The sequence below is a fragment of the Schistocerca cancellata genome, chromosome 1, assembly GCF_023864275.1.
Source record: "Schistocerca cancellata isolate TAMUIC-IGC-003103 chromosome 1, iqSchCanc2.1, whole genome shotgun sequence".
Lineage (NCBI taxonomy): Eukaryota > Metazoa > Arthropoda > Insecta > Orthoptera > Acrididae > Schistocerca > Schistocerca cancellata.
In genome coordinates this window covers 1,094,560,069-1,094,579,722 of record NC_064626.1, presented here as the reverse complement: position 1 = coordinate 1,094,579,722, position 19,654 = coordinate 1,094,560,069, and the positions used below count along the sequence as shown (strand labels likewise).

At 43.7% G+C, this 19,654-nt stretch overlaps 1 protein-coding gene across 1 annotated transcript in view; it reads left to right on the top strand.

Annotated features, from left to right (window-relative positions):
* LOC126129618 (calaxin-like) overlaps positions 1-19,305 on the top strand; it is a 73,190-nt gene extending 53,885 nt beyond the window's left edge. The window contains exons 3-4 of the mRNA XM_049915160.1: positions 12,079-12,189; positions 19,120-19,305. Coding sequence (XP_049771117.1) covers positions 12,079-12,189; positions 19,120-19,305 — 297 coding nt within the window. The remainder of the gene's footprint in view (positions 1-12,078; positions 12,190-19,119) is intronic.
* Positions 19,306-19,654: the final 349 nt, after the last annotated feature.

Below are 19,654 nucleotides of genomic sequence, written 5' to 3'. Positions count from 1 at the left end.
AGCAACGGTGTTTCTTTGGACTGCCGTGATACGGTGCTAACAGATTATGCCCATAAGAGGCAGACTGTCACAAGAGTAAGCTACCGAAATCTTCTGGCGAGCATAAGAGAGCCTGTCTGGCCGAAGGAAGTCTGCCTGGAAGGTGGAAGCGAACCGTTTTCTCGCTCCACAACTCTCCTGTTCATTGTGCACTGGACGCAATTAGACATGGTACTTGTCTGGGCAGTCAGATTTTGCCTCAGCCCTTCATCTCTCGTGTTGTAGTGACAGGTCAACCAGTCACCTTCTTCTTCTTCGGATGAAGAAAAAATTGCGTGGCAGGTATTTCCAGACTGATGACACCATAACTTTAACGATAGGATGTTTCACACATAGTCAAAATTCAGACTAGCACAACCAATGTCTTCACCAAGTCATCCATTGTTGGGAAAATGTTTGATTAAAGGGAGAATATTTAGAGAATGGATTACACGATTACCAAGTTCTATACCTGATTTTTGTTTTCCAGGTGACAACTAGGGCCTGGTGGTCCAACGGATTGCTGGCACGGTAGCTCAGCTTGTTTGGTCAGAGGGGTAGGTGTCCTCCATAATAAAAAAAAGCTAAGTGAAGGCATCAACGACGAACTTGTCACGTGACGGCCCCGACCAAATGCAGCGAATAACAACGGACAAAATGGAAAAAACTTATGAAGTGCTGGACTGGAAATGAAGAGGTCACGGGATCAAATCCCGGTGGGACCTTGGATTTTTCAGTCTGCGTTTTTCGGGTCCCCCGTGAAACTGTGGGTCCCCTTTTCCCGTCGGGTAAGTTGTATAGGTTAGGGACAAGCAGTTGCCGAACTGGTATCCAGTTGAAAGACTTGCACCAGGTCAATGAGACACACGAAACTATTATTATATTTATTATTATTAACTAAAAGTTCGAGTATAGATTTAAGTGCCAGGAAGTCGTTTCTGAAAGTATTTGTATGGACGATAAATAGTTTAGACAAGAAGAGAATAGAAGCTGTCGAAATGTGGTGGTAAAGAAGAATGCTGAAGATGAGATGGGTAGATCACATAACTAATAGGGAGGTACTGAATAGAATTGGGGAGAAGAGAAATTTGTGGCACAACTTGACTACAAGAAGGGATCAGTTGGTAGGACATGTTCTGAGGCTTCAAGGGATCACCAATTTAGTACTGGAGGGCAGCGTGGAGGGTAAAACTCGTAGAGGGAGACCAAGAGGTGAATACACTAAGCAGATTCAGAAGGATGTAGGTTGCAGTAGTTGCTGGGAGATGAAGAAGCTTGCACAGGATAGAGTAGCATGGAGAGCTGCATCAAACAAGTCTCTGGACTGAAGACCACAACAACAACAACAACTAAAAGTTTGACTACCAATCGCAGTAGTGATAAAATCGGAGACATGAGCAGTTCGTTGCGCCCTTTTGTAGCCAGGAAAGAAGCGGACGCGGAGCTGGAATGTCTTAAGAGAGTACTTTCCAGCGGGCGGGCGGCGGCTATCACAGAGGCTGAGCGGTAAGCCGAGTGCAAGCCGTGGAAAGCTGGCGCTACGGAGAAAGCGAGCGGTGCAGCTAGGCCGTGCTGCGGCACGGAGAGCCGGCCGCAGCAGCAGCAACAGAAGACTACCCACAGCGGCGGGGGAGGCGACAACTGTTGGCGGGGGCCGCAGTTACCAGGCTCTGCACGAAATAGCTGGCCGCTGTTTAGAAATAATTACCCGTAAATTAGGAAAACAAAGAACTCGACACAATCATAACCAATGTTGCTGCAGTCTGTTTGCGAAATTTATGCATAACAGATAACTGCGTGTGTAGTAGTGTTGCCATCGGTGTTTAAAGAACCGAAGGAAACAGTTAGGACAGATAACTTCCTCGAATAGCATCGAGGCATCCCACACGCTAGACCAAACTCAGTGAAGGCTCAAGCCATTTTCTTGTCTACTGCCATAATATTTAACCACTGACCAGTCTTCACTGTTATGATCCTTTCCATAAACTCCCTTATAAGTTGGATCTACAGCCTTAATAATGAGAACACTCTACTTTTGTTTGTGCCAACAAAACCGTACCATCAGAACCATTAAAATCTTGCCTATCGTGGCTTATCATTGCGTTACGGTTTTGCGACCTTTCACTGTCTCTTTACGCCGCGACAAGTTTCATCAAATTCGATCACTTCGGCGGCTATAGAGAGGCTGTACCGCTATGTCTGAGCTGTGACCATTAGGCACGAGAATGATTCTGCAGATTTCTGTTTTCATCAAATGTGTTCAACTTTTAGCTGGTGTACCTTCGAAGTAGGACCCATTAATTTCACATACGTCTCTTTTGATTCCTTCCTCTGTTCACAACTTTTCTACCTGTACTTTTCCGTGAGCTTCAATAGGAGTTCTGCCGCTTTTGGCTATAGTAAGAGCACAAATTTATGTTGAGAGATTTTCACGAAACTTACAATGTAGGCCTACTTGCAACTGAAAGTCTAAAAAGCCAATCACTACAGTGTCTACTGTTCTTACTGGCGTAGGAACAGCAAAACAATTTGTGTAGAGTCGTCCACGTCAGGTTGTGTAACGACTATTACGATGAGTGGCATTAGAATTAATAGGTAGAACTTCCAATACGAGTACAGTAGGGAAAGGGGTGGGAAAGTCTTATAGTCCAAAGAAGCAGTATGTGTGAATGCGTCCTGTGGACAATGAGTCGGTTTGTCGCGGAGCTAGAAAATCCACCTTTGACTGCTTCCCGTGCCGCTTCGGTTTAGCCTCTCGTCTCCTCGACAGGAAGTTTCGGTAGTGAGCTTCTTTATAGTTCGCCTCTTATGAGCTCTTCCCCCCCCCCCCCCCCCCCCACTACCCGTCCCCGCTCTCTCTCTCTCTCTCTCTCTGGTCGTTGGGTCTTCAACTTTTTCAGCGATGGTGAATCCACATGTTTCCACCGTGCTTTTGCTTCTTTGCCTTGGGGTCATAGTACAATCAGCACGAAAACACTCGTCCACTGTGGTACGGCAACTGAGGAAATCATCTAAACTGGCTTGACGTCAAGAACGCCCATACGATAGTTTGTTGGCGGGGGGGGGGGGGGGGGGGCCGAGGACATGGACATGGAGTAGTTTTGACATTTCGGAAGACAAACGGCGACTTATAAGTAGCAACAAAAAAGTTCCACTTCCGATCTTGGCAGATCCTGCATAATACTGACTTTTAAACCATTTTATTGAAAGAAACACCTGAGTACTGTATTTTTTTCCTTGTCCTGAGAGCTAGGAGGGGGGGGGGGAGCGCAGCCCTTCCTTGCCCCCAAGTACTGGCGCTCTTGCCTGACGTGCGCCTTGATACCGGGCATGGGTGTGTGTCTTGTCCTTAGCGTAAGTTCGTTTACGTTAGATTAAGAGATTAAGTAGTGGGTAAGCCTAGGGACCGATGACCTCAGCGGTTTGGTCCCACAGGAACTCACTACAAATTTCAAAAAAATTTACTGCCTGACGTGGCTGTCATCTTTCCGCACCAGACTCGGCCCGGTGGGCTTCTCGATTGAGCAGTCGAGAAAACCCAAGGGGCAGCGACCTCTGTCACGTTCGAAAATGAGCAAGACGTTGAAAACTGAACATTGATTGAATTTCACTTTTTAACTGTCACACATCGGTCTTCGAGCAGAAGGACTTTCCCTTGCAATCGATTCTTCTAAGAGACATGGTTTTCCGCTTCATTTGTCATTCAGACTTGTTTGACCTTACTCCAGCAATGTGCAGTACCTAACCACTGTGTCGTATGATGGTGCGTTGTTGCTGTACACTCGCACCATTCTTTCAGTGCTGTTGTGCTTTAAAGGCAGGAAAGAAATCACTGCACGATATTCCGCTTTATCAGTGTACTGCAAAATACTGCCTCGACATCGCTAGGATAGTGTGGCGTAGGAAATTTAATGTACTTGCAGACAAAAACTTCCCACGCAACATTATTTTGTTATTATAACTACCCCTGATACGTTGCTTATTAACACACAGTTCAAAGCTATATAGAATCAGTTCATATTTATTTACCTATTTATTTATTTATTTAATCTAATACGCTTAGTGCCATCAGGCACTCTCTCACATTGAACCACGGTTTCATACATACAGTACCATTCTTACACCATAATTTCGTAACAAATAATAATTTTAATGTAACAGCTAGTATGAAAACGATCTGACTGTCTGAAGTGGCAATGTGAGTAGTTTATACTGACTAAGAACTAATACAGTTAATAATGACAGTGCTTGTACAGCTGCAGCTGCTACCACTAACAGTGATAATGGTAATAATAACAATAGTAGTAGTAGTAGTGGTGGCAGATATAAGAAGAATTTATAGGTGTACGAAGTAGTTGCTTTCTAATATAGCGAGTTCTGGGGAAAGAAAATTTAAGAAGAACTGCATCGACTAGAAATACTTGTAAATGAGGATGATCAGAATGAAATATTGAAATGTGATGAGTTTGTCTCACTGGTGCGCATCAAGATCGAGACCGGAAACATGAACGCCGGCTTTTCTTCTATCGTAGTGATACTATTTTTTGCTTTTCTACTGCTGTGATATACCTCTGTTTACACACCTTTTGTATACTTCGTTTTTACAACCGGGAGGTTATATTATTTGAATGACCTTCGAAGGCTGATATACAGGATAGTTTGGCACTGCATGTGGTCAGTATTTTCGTATTTGGCTAATCAGTTTACAATATCAAGGAGACACAAAAGATATGTTATACTTTTCCTCATTCTCTTACTGTAATGCTAAGTAAATTTATTTCCTTTTTCTGCATTGCACTGAAGGATAAAGCTTTTAATTTTCCAGTTTTTTAAGTTTCATTCAATATTTATAAAGCGAGAAATTGTGTTAGTCAACTTCGGATGTTAAAATTCAACTTTACTGTTATTTATAAATATAGCAAGCCAGTTTCAGCTATGGGGTTATTTTCGTGGGACTTCTGTCACAGTCTTCCCAGTCTAAAAGTGTTTGCCAATGCAGTGGTCCTCCGAGTTCACATACTGCTTCCGAAAACTGTTTCAGCGTCAAAACATGGTTTACTTTTCATGACGAATTCTGCATGTGGACTTAACTATTGCACTAATGCTTCTCCATACTGTGGAAGGGAGGGCACTTCAACTCCTAACTGCTCAATTCCTAAGTCTGTGGATACCCACGTACACAAGTGTCGCTTCCACCACTCGCCTACGTGAATTCGCCGTAAACCTGGATACGCCTGCCCTGTCGGGTGCGCCTGTGTGGCGGCGCTTTGGCCTCATGCCTCTGACGTCAGCAGCATTTCTCCCCTCCCCCGCCACAGCCCACGTTCGACCCAGCCCTGTCCCAAGTTCACGTGGCCCAGCCTACCCTCCACCCCCAGACAAGAGGTCTTTGAGGAAGCAAAAGTCACCCCCGTTCAAACAAGATTAGCCATCCTGAGAGCCCGCTATGGGAAAGCCAGCCTCACCTCCCGACCTGACCTACACACAATATACACCCACAGAACCAGACACAGAAACAAACCCAAACACAAATACACCTACCCACCAAGAACAATCATAAACAACACCCTCCACACCTTCCCTGACACTATACACCAACACGAACACGCAAGACAATTACGCATACAGAACGACGACACTCCTACCCCCCCCCCAACCCCCACCTCCAGGCGTTGAACCCCGACCGCCCGCCACCATAAACCCTACCTAATCGATAGCAACAAAACGGCTCATAAACCCGCCTCCACTGTCGCCCTTACTGTTGTACTTTTGTATTTTTGTGTTTAATTTCATTTCTATTACTAGCTCCATTTCTAATTCCATTTCCACTTCTACTGCTTGAAAAATTGTTAAAATTGTAATTAGTCTTTAAGATAACAAAACAATTGTATATTGCCAAACACTATTTTAGGAAAACTGTAATTAGTATGTAAGTTAGGAATAAGTACAAAATAAATAAAGAAAAGAAAAATGTAATACCCTCATCTCTGGCCCCAATAGAGCAACAAGCTCCCCAGCGGCCCATCCGCCTCCCTTCAGGAGCGGAAATGAAGAGTATTAAAAAAACACCTCACAGACTGGGGACAATCTGCCACACTGACGGCACGGAAAGTTTGCTTCCAGTTTTGCCGAAGACATCAATGGCCACTACCACACCCCTTTGTAATCGAAAGTGAATGGTAACTCGTTTCATGCGAATTGCAGGAGCTGGACAGAACGAGACACCTACATGAATCATCATGCGAATAGATACTTATAAACACCAGATGTCATTCAGTGGAATTTTAATACCATTCATGCAAACGAAAGTGTTCTAATTCCTTGAGTGGTACTGGATAAGACTGAAGAGTTCTTAATTGTTTCTGCGGTACAGGTCACAACGGATATACAATATTCAGATCAGGACAACACGGAGCCCAGTAAAGACGAGTTACTCCATCCTCATACTCAAGCTTTCTTGGGCATTTCCAAATGCCCTCTGGATTGAAAAAAATGGCTCTGAGCACTATGGGACTTAACTTATGAGGTCTCAGTCCTCTAGAATTTAGAACTACTTAAACCTAACTAACCTATGGACGTCACACACATCCATGCCCGAGGCAGGATTCGAACCTGCGACCGTAACGGTCGCGTGGTTCCAGACTGAAGCGCCCTCTGGATTGAATGTTCACCTACAATAGTTCATATATTTTATAAGATTCCTTTTCTTTCGGTAGGACCATAAGACCCTCTAAGAAGCATGATTTAACCGCTAAAATCGTTAAAGTATGCAACTGTGTTGAAAGCTGGAAGGAAAGGGTCTGTACGTCTCCCCTGAAGTTCTCCCTGCGTAAACAAGTACTGCAGCGGGATGTAATGGGGAATAAACTGCTCAGAAAGCATTGCGCTTGTATTTTTGGACGACTGAGGATTTGCTCCCTTTACAGCATTCAACCCCCCCCCCTTTTTTTTAAATTCATATGATTCCCCTGAGGTTACGAATTTCAGTGTGAATGTTTTTGAAGCAGTTGCAGTTGCATTTCTGCTGTTGACATTGGTTTCGAGACTTTTTTGAAATTCAGCTATCACTTTCGTGATTACTATCTTCATATTACACGTTCTTTAACTACTCCTTGTCTCTGTACGTAAGCTTAGTTTTTCTTACAATTGTGTTTAGCAGAATTTTAGAAGCTGTTAGGTAACTGCATATGTTAGCCCTAGGTGCTGTCATCAGAATTGCAAAATGTTGGCTTCTATGCAGTTAATAACTGCACATCGACAGTTTACGCCTCCAAGAAGTTGGAAGTTTACTACAGATAGATACCAGCAGAAGTACTGTACGGTGAGAACATTTATAGAGCTATAGGAAACCAAAAGAAATAATACAGACTCAAGAATGTATGTTTATAAATGTGTATGTGTATATGTAAATGTATACGTATGTATCTCCCACATTTTCTGCTGAACCACTTCATCGCAACCAAACTTGGTTTGCTGTGTGACTAATAACCAGCTACGTTTCACAGGGGTGGGGGTCAAGACTGGTTGACAGATGCATAAATTAGTAACTTATGGAGCAATTACAGTCAAATTTTGGGTACATAAGGGGAAGGCGTCGGCACCCACAAACACTTTGCCATGAAGGTATTGAACGTCTTGTCTCACAAAGTTAAAAGTTTTAACAGTTATGGCGATTACTTTCGAAATTATAAATAGTTTACTTTTTTCCATCTGCCTCGTTTTCTTTTGATAGCCCCTTATGTATTAATTTATACACTTATTTTAGCGAGTCCAAAAAGCTGTTCGGGATAGTTTGGCATCAACTTCCTTCGACTAGCTTAATCTTAAAATATTTTTCGTCTCCACATTCATATTGTTGCTTGAAGATTTATTGATTCTGAGAGTATCAATTCGTAAGACTTATCTTTACTGCGGACAATTAATTTGTCACTTCGTGCCGGCCGTGGTGGCCGAGCGGTTCTAGGCGCTTCAGTCCGGAACCGCGCGATTGCTACGGTCGCAGGTTCGAATCCTGCCTCGGGCATGAATGTGTGTGATGTCATTAGGTTAGTTAGGTTTAGTAGTTCTAAGTCCTAGGGGACTGATGACCTCAGATGTTGAGTCCCATAGTGCTCAGAGCCATCTGAACCCTCTGTCACTTCGTATGTACAAAGATTGCCAACAGAACGTCACGAACAGAAAGAGACACGGACCTATATTTTTAACAGCAGGAAACTGTCTTTGTTCTTGGAATTTAGAGAACGCCTATCACTAAAGGTGTAGCTCCTGTTGCCCACAGCAGAAATTTTAAGTAAAAACGGTTGACTTTAGTTTTGTTAAAATCACTCTTTAGTATTAATTTGCTTCACTTAACGTATACGACAAATATACGCAAAGAAATCATTAAGAATGTTATTTAATATTCAGTCATTGAAGGGGCCATATACCTATAAACAAAGAGGCAAGAATAACAGCGTTGACATCCACGCTATTTGGCATCCTACTGTAGTGCGTGAAGATAATAATAGGTGAAAACGGACTGGGATTTTTGTGGGACACGTCTTCTTGCACCACTCAACGATCTTCCGGCGCTCCACTGTGGGAAAACATTGTGCAAATGTTCGATCGGCACGTCGTTCCACAGACTGGCTGAACAAATCATCAACTGATGGTTAACGTACTCTGTCAGTATGTCGTGGATTGTGAAAGTACAGTAATTGGCTCGATTTATATCACGTTACATTACACAAATGATGAGCCTAATTTTTTTAGGACTGTTAAAGAGACGCGAACATCCCTCCCTCTTCACCACACACACACACACACACACACACACACACACACACACACACAGAGAGAGAGAGAGAGAGAGAGAGAGAGAGAGAGAATTCATCAGTTGTTTAAGTCAAGTGGTGGGATTCCATAGTCATTTTCATGTGCAACAAGCGGAAAATTTCCGCGATAAGCGGAATTTTGTAAAAGCTTCTATTGCGTCAGTACAGGCTATTTCCTACGTAAATGCTAGCAATTCACCGACATTAAGTCAACGAGTAGTCTTCTAAACGTGGGAGTTTGATCCACAAAAATCATATACAACTTGCAAAAGTCATTAAATTCGGGAATCACGATAGATCGTTGTTCTGGAAGCGCCGGATACAGACAAACGATTTCTTATTTAGTTTAGTGTTTGGTATGAAATAACCCATCTACACTTACACTTAGATGTAGGATACTTCCGGTACAATTACGATTATTCCTTCGCCCCCCACTCAACTGCCCTGCTCCATTCCCAACTGTTGCGTTGTAAGAACGACTGACACAAAGCATCCGTAAAAAGCTAGGTATTTCTGGTTAGTTTCTATAATACTCCACTTGCTGCCTCTTCGGTGTGACAGTCATTTATTATTTATCACATATGAGATTGGTATTCATTCATGTTAGTTCTAATCGCAGTTTTTTAATATGTTAACATGGTATTACAAGGCTGCCAATTTTCCACCGCAATAAAATTGTAAAGGACTTGCCCCTTCGCTAATAGATGTAGATTGTCGAAAACGTATGTAGGATTCTTTTGCCAAGCTATCGTTTTCAGAGTTGCTTTCCAAACACTCCTGCTGGAGAAGATGTGATACCGGAAATTTTCTGAGATGATCAAAGAAAGTTTCATACTCTAAACTGTAACTTTAGAAGTAACTACTGAACTGTGAGGGGCATGTGAGCAAAAGGTATGTACTAACCATGCAGATAATGTTAAAAGATACATTCAGCTTTGCCAAATGTTTTGCGATAGGAGAACCTTAGCAGAAGCCAGTGGTATAAATTAACGAACACTGACGAAACAGCATACTAAGTTGCTGATATATCTTAGCAATGCTATGTGTATACTATACACCTTAAATGATCTGGCGGACAGGGTAAGCAGCAATTTGCGGTTGCTTCTTGTTAATGCTGTGGCGTATGAAAAGGTGTCGTCGTTGAGTGACTGAAGCAAGATAAAAGATGACTTAGGCAAAACGTCTAGTTGTGTGATGAATGGCAGCTAGCTCTAAAAGTAGAAAAGTGAAAGTTAATGCAGATGAGTCGGAAAAAACTAACTTACAATGTTCGAATACTGCACTAGTAGTGTGCTCACTGAAATATCTAGGTGTAACGTTGCAAAGCAGTACGAGATGGAATGAACATGTAAGAAAAGCCGTAGGGAAGGTGAATCGTCGACTTCGATTTATTGGGAGAATTTTGGGGAAGTATCGTTCATCCGTAAAGGGGGCCGCTTGTAGGACAGTAGTGCGACCCATTGCTGAGTACTGTTGGAGTGTTTGGTATTCGCACTAGATCGGATTAAGGGAAGACATGGAAGAAATTCAGAGACGAGGTGGTAGATTTAGTTAAGTTGGAACAATATGCAAGTATTACGGAGATGCTTCGGGAACTTAAATGGAAGTCATTGGAGGGAAGGCGACGTTCTTTTCGAGGACCACTATTGAGATAATTGAGAGGTTCGACATTAGAAGCTGACTGCAGAACGATTCTACTGCTGCTAACGTACATTCCGCGTAAAGACCATGAAAATAAGATCGGCGAGATTAGGGCTCATACGGAATCATATAGACAATCGATTCTCTCTCGCTCTATTTGCGAGTGGAACAGGAAAGGAAATGACTAGCAGTGTTACAGCGTACCCTACGCCTCGCACGATAAGGTACCTCGTGGAGTAACGTGTGTTCTCCGAGATGTTTCACGAAAGTAATGGCATTCAGCATCTACATCTACATACAGAGTCGTTACTTGTACGATCCACTGAAGACTTAGTTTATGTGCAGCACATGCAAGGGCATTTGTTGAGTAACTTTTTTGAGACATCAGTACTCTGACTTGTTTGATGCGGCCCGCCACGAATTCCTCCCCTGCGCCAACCTCTTCGTCTCCGAACAGCACTTGCCATCTACGCGTTCAGTTCTTTGCTGTATATATTCCAATGTGTCTTCCTCAACGGTTTTTACCCTCTACAGCTCCCACAAGTAGCATGGAAGTTATTCCCTGATGTATTAGCAGATGCCCTATCACCGTATCCCTTCTTCTTGTCAGTGTTTTCCACATTTTTCCTCTCCGATTCTGCGCAGAACCTCCTCATTCTTTTCCTTATCAGCCCACCTAATTTTCAACATTCGCATATTGCACCACAACTCAAATGCTTTGATTCTCTTCTGTCCCGGTTTTCCCACAGCCCATGTTTCACAACCATACAATGCTGTACTGCAGAAGTACATTCTCAGAATTTTCTTCGTCAAATTAAGGCATATGTTTGATACTAGTAGACATCTCTCGGTGAAGAGCTAGTCTGCTTTTTCGACATCTCTCGGTGAAGAGCTAGTCTGCTTTTGATGTTCTCCTTCCTCCGCCCGTCATTGATTATTTTACTGCCCAGGTATCAGAATTCCGTAACTTCATGTACTTCGTGACCATCAATTCTAATGTTACGTTTCCTGCTGTTCTCATTTCTGCTTCTTCTCACTGAGTAACTACAATAGGTACAGATAGAGAATGGCCACGCAATCAACCTTATTTGTTTTTCCCATTATTTTGCATAAGATGGGGAAAGTCATGTTTTTCTGTACAGTCCCGCCGTTCCTTCGTTGACAGTGCTACTCTCCACGAATAATGGCGGTTAGTCGTGTTCTGCGCCTGTTTATGACCGAGCACATGCACTGATGAATTATTCGGATCGAGCCTATGTACGTCCTAGTCTCATGCGGGTTCCTCTTTTCTCCGTCAGATGTTTATTACGCGTAGCTCGCGGTTATTATGTGTTTTTAACTGTCCCAGTGAATCATGTGCTGTGCTTCATTAAATTCTAACGGTGTGAAATTTCCAGAAACATTGTACTGTACTAGCAACTACGTAATCGGGGCGACTGAGAATGAATCTGCACTGAGGGTACAGTATGGTAAGAGGAGTCTCTTAAGGAACGAAGTGTCGACATCGAAACAAAAATCGAAGAAGCAGTTTTTTTATCTCTGCTACTGCACGATACAGAAGGTGCATGTTACACGATTCGCTTTCAAACCGTAGTCTCTCCCGCAGGTGTACGAGGAGCTGGGCACCGGCTTCATCACCAAGCGCGCCATGTTTGAGCTGCTGAAGCGCTGCATCGTCGCCCCGCCAATCGGAGAGGAGCTGGACGACACCGTCGAGGTGAGCACACGCCAGTCTCGCCCGGGCTCTGTCGATCTCGGAAACTGGAATTCGATTCGCTTCGAGAGGAAGAAATAAGAGATCTGCACGATGCAGTGCAAATATAACCAAAGTAGGTTCTTACTTGAGCTGAAAATACAAATAACGCTCATTTTCCCGCTAAACATTAGAACCGTTATTCCTCTAGCAGGTAGAGTGATTTAAATGAACAAGATGTACACAACTGATACACAGGGTGACTCAGCCAAAACTTGCACCGCAAATATTGCAGAAATGGGAAGTGCTATTGAGGTGTGGTTTTCACAGAATGCACTGGTAGCCAGCGGCTCGTATTGTTAGACAATAAATAGAGTGTATCAGTACCTGGAAAGTATGTTTGCGTGCAAAAGTACTCTTTCTTAAATGAAACAATGCCTGCTGACATTACCAAACCAAAAGTAGGGGAAATTAGATTGTCAGTTGTGTAAGTTGCAGAATTCTAGTCCAAGACGTTTACGAGATATTGTATTTTGCAATGTTTCCATACCGACAATTGTTTGTGCCATTCAGCCTGCGTAGCTGCTACGTACGATGTCAAGTTTGCTTACAGCGTGCTTTTGTGTTCCTTGAGTACATTTCGACTTGCTAGTCAGTGTGGACAGTCCAAGCAGAAGAACTTTAGTGGAGGATAGGATATACCGAGGCAGAAAAAGCCGAACGCTTTTGATGTATGGAGAATAGAAAGAATGCAGTTCGTTCTTGTATGGTGTATACGGCAAGGTATTCCAATAGACATTGGCAGTTGTTTATCAGCCTCATCAACCAGATACGTGAAAGTGGTAGTGGAGCATCTAGCAAACAAGTGACGATGGAAGTAGGGGAAATCAATGTTCTTGCTGCTATTGCAGCTGATCCGCACTTGGCTCCCGCGCAATCGCACTAGGAAGTGGTATGAATCAACCAAGTGTCCTAGGCATTCTATATCACATCTCTCTACATTAAGAGCTGCGTGTAAACAATTATGAAAATCATGTTAACTTCTGTGCACGGGTATTAGGACAAGATGTCATTTGTTTAGTGATGAAGCCACATCTACTAATCGTGACCAGGTAAACCATCGAAACTTGAACTATTGGTCTGTTGACAATTCCCGTTGGCTTCTTCAGTCGGAACTTCAGCTGCCACGAAAGCTGAACCGAATGGAACACCTTTGGATGAGTTAGAACGCTGACTTAACTGCAGACCCCGCGTCCAGCATCACGTCCCTCTCTGATTTCGGTTGATGAAGAGCAATGGGCTGTCATTCCTCCACAGACACCTCGTTGAATGTCCACAGCAGAAATCAAGCGGTCGTAAAGGCGAAGGGTGGACACACCCAATATTAATGTCTGCCGATAGGTGTCTGGATGCTTTTGTTCAGATAATGTACATATACTTTCTATTAATGGACCTTAGCTCTCATTAGCTCAGAACACACAATCTTTGTTTAGTTCACTTTACAAAAACTATATGCGATGTAAATACTATTAAAAAGCCTCCTGTGACCACTGAAAGGTGTTTATATTCATACACATAACTTGGAGCTATTCACTTACGTATGAGGAGTCATAAAACTTTTCCGTTTGAGTGCGTTGCTGCAGTGTATATACAACCCAGCACGACTCCGATGCTGGTATATAAGCATCAACGTATAGGCAAGGGGTTATAGTGGTCTTCGGATTTTTTTTTTTCGATCGCTCATTATAGTTGTCTACTGTTGTCAAACAGTGCTGTGCGTTGCCCAAGGAAAATCTCGTGTACAAATGGTTTGTCTTATCAATTTAAATAAATCCACCTGATAGGAGTGCTTTGTTGTGAGTGATTATAATTATTTGCAGATTTGCATGGTTTCAATTAATATTCGTAAGTCATAACTGGGCCAAACTAAAATGTTTTTATTTAGTGGGTTCTTACTTCCTAATGCGAACTTCCCTATCGAACTGTGAAAATGTAAGAGAGTGTTGGTTTAAGTGTGTGTAGTGAGAGCAAACTTTCTGATAGTGGCCATCAATTAGCCAGAGCAATCTTGACATTTGTGATAACTCCGCTCCAAATCTGATTTGAAAAAAAAAAAGAGAGAAAATCTGGGAACGCCGTGAATCTAGTGTCGGATGTGCATTGGTATTTAAAACCTGCTAAGGGGAAATGAACTAATGCTACACAGCAGAGGGCCAGGGCCACATTTCGCATAAGAATAATTGAGAAGTTGTTTGTGCATTTGGACGTAGTTTACACTAAAGTGTCTTATTATTACCTTAAACGTATCCAAGATAAAAATCTGGACGTGAAATATTATCAAACAGACGTTTACTAAAAGCCATCCACACACCTACATCCAACCACAGGTTACGTGCTCTTAACAGCATCTACGAGCGGTGATAGGTAGTTAAGAAACCGAATTAGCAGCTACTTCTTAATAGACAATAACGTATTGATGACTTAACATCTTTCCCATCATGTGAAGAAATACGTATAAGTTTGTGATATAAAGCAGTAGATGACAGAATGCTAACAAGTTTTACTTACAATTACAAAAAACTTCTTTTGAATGCCACAACCCAGTTTGGCTACATACTTCGAGCTAAACTATATACCAGTCTGTTGCTACAGCAAAGAGATCCATATATAATCAGAAAAATAAATTAACATGACAGAGGACTTGACCAAATCTACATTCAGAAAACATTTCTCTGAAACAATACACCTAGGTCATTATCACTGGCAAGCATTAAATTCTGTTCTGAGCACGGAAACGAACAGACCGGGCATTGACACCTATGACTGACTACTTGTTCTTGGTTGCACTCGTACTTGCTATCGTCTGATGTGAAGGCCCGTGACTTAAGCAGGGCCTTATCCGATGACTTAACCGTGCCGACACCAGTTATCATGCGGTTAACGGACCTCCGAACATAGCAGCTCTCATTGTAAGCAGCCGGAAGATGTAAGCCTAGGCTTCCGCAGTCGCTTCATAAACAGTAAATATTTTTACAGTCCATGGTGGACACGGCAAATTATAACAAATGAATGGAGGACCTTCTGATTGAGCCCTTTTATAAGAAACTTTAGAGGCCATTATGAATAGCAGTAATTCACCGACCTACAGTGTAGTGAAAGAACTGGCTCCGAAGCTTCGACAATTGGTGAGCCACACAGATTCTTACGTTAAGAACACCACTCATTTTGTAGCACTTTCTTTAAAAGAGGTGTATCTCGGCATCTTCGACGTGATGTCTTTGCTCACGAATGTGCCATTGTCAGACATTGCGCACGTATTAGAGGAAAGCGTAACACCAATGTCTGCGAACAAGTGCGCCACCGTTTAGCGACCATCTATTTCAGGTGGAAAGGGTAGTTCTATGAACAGACAGACGGTGTAGCTATGGATTCCCCCCTCTCTCCTATTGCAGCAGACGTCTTCATCTTCATGGTATATAAATATATCTCCCTTCACACAAGAGTACTTCTGTGGCTACTTTCTTACTGTACTTGTACAGATAAAAGTAACTGGGGCAGGTCCAACTACTTCTAGCATGAACTCAATTAGTCAACGTTCAAATATTCAATAGTACCAAACAGAAAAGCTTATACTTCATCTATTCCAGTAAGCTTCAATAATAAAATTATATGAAAAACAGCACTCCAGTCTGCTCCATTACGCCCAGAATGTTGGCTCCGATATGTTGACACCTTCGTTATCTGGCCACATGGAGAAGAAGAGCTATAGAAGCTTCACCAACACCTCAAGCAGCAGCACAGCATAACCCTGTTCATTATGGAGGTAGACGAGAAGGGGATGTTGCCTTTGCTGGACGTGAAAGTTTAGCGAAAGCCTAATGCTAAACTTTGCCACAGAGGATATAGAAAGCCCTCCAGCACAGACGAATACCTACATGCCTCCTCCCACCATCACCCCAAGCAGTAAAAACCCGCCCTGCAGACTTTAACCAAGAGGTCCCACAAGATTAGCGATGAAGAACATCCGAAGGCTGACTTACAAAATCTCAGGTCCATTTTTGGAATCAATTGTTGTGGGATGATAGATAAAACTATGGCAGAAAGGTATGAAGGAAGTAGGGAAGTCCAAAAGGAAATACATAACATCGTCCTACTACCATATGTGTAAGGGGTCACTGAATTTTGGGGCAAAACTCTCCGCCGAGTATCATGCAGATCTTTCGAAGCAACAATGAATGAAATATGTTCTTGGGTCAACGAAAGATGCAGTTGTCAAGTTAGTAGCTGGTGGATACATGCGATTGCAGGCTTTCTCGGCGTATTTCAGCTATGAAATGTTCACGGGTTATCAGCCGAGTGGCGTCGTCTTCTAGTCGCAACGTTTCAATGCATTGGGTATCCATCATCTTCACGCGAAGATGATGGATGCGCAGTCCATTGAAACATTGCGACTACAAGACGGCTGATAACCCGTGAAGATTTCATAGCTACTAGCTGGTGGAGCTTACGAAATCGGGTGCGCGTGTGGACTGGCGTATGTAGGCGAGACGGGGCGACCTTTCAGCATATGGTTACCTGAACACGGAAGAAATATCCGACTAAGTCAACACACCAGGTGAGCGGTTGCAGAACACCAGCATGAATGCGGTAAACAGAGAGATTTACGAGACGCCTGCTTACTGATGAGACAGATTCCTATCTTCAGGAGGAAGCTTAGAGAGGCGATAGAAATAGCCAAATGACCCGTCAGGTCAGGAGACGGTTACAGGCTTCCGCGTCTTGGCTGCCCGCAGTAACAGCGCACACACACACACACACACACACACACACGCACACACACATCACAGGGCCCAAAGTACACAGAGGACTGGTACGCTTCAGCCGGCACTAGGCAGCAAGTTAAGCGCACTATGTCACAAGTGGCGCCCGTTTCTCATTCGTATTTGCACCAGTTGCAAGCAGTAAAGCAAACACCAGCCAAGAACGTCTATTTCCACAAATGAAATAATGTAAACACCAATAAAGGAGGTCTAACACCCCTCCTTCTCATCTTCAATATCCTATCAGATTACATTAACAGCCTCTTCTGCCAGTATATGAGAACCAAAACTTCTCTCACTCACATGCCACATCCCTACTTCTTCACACCCTCAATATCCTATCACAACGCAGCTGCAACCAACTCGCTCTCCCTGACATTGAGATCCGCCCCGATATTTATCACTCCTACCAACTTTAACTCTTCCCCACCTATTCCACTCGGCATTAGGCCGCCTCTCTTCTTTTCCCCTCTTCGGCCTTCCGCATTCCGTTCCTCTTTTAACCACTACCCAAACGCCGGCCGGAGTGGCCGAGCGGTTAAAGGCGCTACAGTCTGGAACCGCACGACCGCTACGGTCGCAGGTTCGAATCCTGCCTCGGGCATGGATGTGTGTGATGTCCTTAGGTTAGTTAGGTTTAAGTAGTTCTAAGTTCTAGGGGACTTATGACCACAGCAGTTTAGTCCCATAGTGCTCAGAGCCATTTGAACCACTACCCAAACGACACACCACGCTACTACTCACTCTCTGTCTTTCTCACAGTCTGCATTCCCGCTACGCGCCTCACCTCCTTGACATCTCCATAGTTTCCATAGCTAACAGATCCTTGTCTATTAACCAACACTCGTCAACCCTATGGAACATATTCTCTCCTCCTAAAATACTTCTCACGCAGTGCAGATTCTTCAGATTTTAAGTGAAATACAGTGCTTCTTCATAGAAGAGTGCAATTGTGTTTTTGAACTTTATATATTTTTCGTCTTTTTAATTTAAAACGAAAATAGTTGTCATATTTTTTTCTCTCCTCTGTTATATTTTTAAGAATGCTCTTGGCTAAAGAGCAGAGTATTGTACCACTGACAGTGTTATCCCCCACCCATATAGGGGCGACGGGTGTGCAGTAATAAAAATACCTCATTCATCAGTTATCAAAAACATCCTGAGGAAGGCCATTTGCAACAGTGGCCGAAATGTACGAGAAGCTTACACATTGACAGTGTGTCACATATCCATATCGTGTCTTGGTGCTTAGATTTCAACTGTTGCGTACGACTAGGTGGCGATTGCGTTGAGCGAAGAGGCTCTAAGTCTGAGTTGGCAGTCTGGCTGCCGCTGGTTGTCCTGTACCTTGGCGGTGCAGGACGCTCATGGTACGAAGCCACTGGAGGCGTGTCTTAGTGGGCGTGCTCCGTTGGGTTCGCCGGATCCCGCACGACAATTATCGGCGTCTGACGGAAACTTGCAATTCCGTTGCCAACTTTGACACCCATGGGGTGGCATCAATACATGATACCACATCCACATGAAAGTCTTCCCTTATCTGGAGGTACTTCCAAAGGCCTTTGTGTCTGGAGGGAAGTCAGATGAAGGTTAAGATCAAAAATGGTTCAAATGGCTCTGAGCACTATGGGACTTAACATCTATGGTCATCAGTCCCCTAGAACTTAGAACTACTTAAACCTAACTAACCTAAGGACAGCACACAACACCCAGCCATCACGAGGCAGAGAAAATCCCTGACCCCGCCGGGAATCGAACTCGGGAACCCGGGCGTGGGAAGCGAGAACGCTACCGCACGACCACGAGATGCGGGCTGAAGGTTAAAACTCTCGATGGCCAAACAGTGGCTGAGCTTCAATACTATACAATGCAATGCTACTCGCTAGCATTCTGTCATTGGCTGCCTCGAAATTGCCATGACAACGCAATGTCGTGAAATGCCCTGCAACCCAAGTGCAGAGCTTAGACGTGTACCAGTAAACTTCAGTTTACATTGCCTTACGAAAATTCATTAAAGGGTACTTCCACACGTGACAAGATGTGCAAATTCGCGAAGTTCCTGGGAAAGAATTGCTAACATTCCCTCCGTTTGGACTGACGTAGTAGTTTAGCAGGAAGTTTGGTGTGTTCGCAGGACATGGTGCTGCTGGTGATGAACAAGATGGACCTGGACCGCGACGGAAAGATCTCGTTCGAGGACTTCCACGAGTCTGTGACGCAGGACCCGCTGATGATGCAGTGTCTGGGGCGCTGCCTACCCACGCAGCGCGCCGCCTGCAAGTTCCTCATCACCCTGAGTCCCAAGATCTGCCGATACTAGGCGTCTGCTTGGCACACCATCTTCAGCCGATTCTACCGCATGATGCCGGCCATAAACATAACTGAAATTTATTGACTCGCTCATTTATACTTGGTATTGATATAATGGTAACGTTGTAAGCAACAAATTACACTACTGGCCATTAAAATTGCTACACCCCGTAGATGACGTGCTACAGACGCGAAATTTAACCTACATGAAGAAGATGCTGTGATATGCAAATGATTAGCTTTTCAGAGCATTCACACAAGGTTGGCGCCGGTGGCGACACCTTCAACGTGCTGACATGAGGAAAGTTTCCAACAGATTTCTCATACACAAACAGCAGCTGACCGGCGTTGCTTAGTGC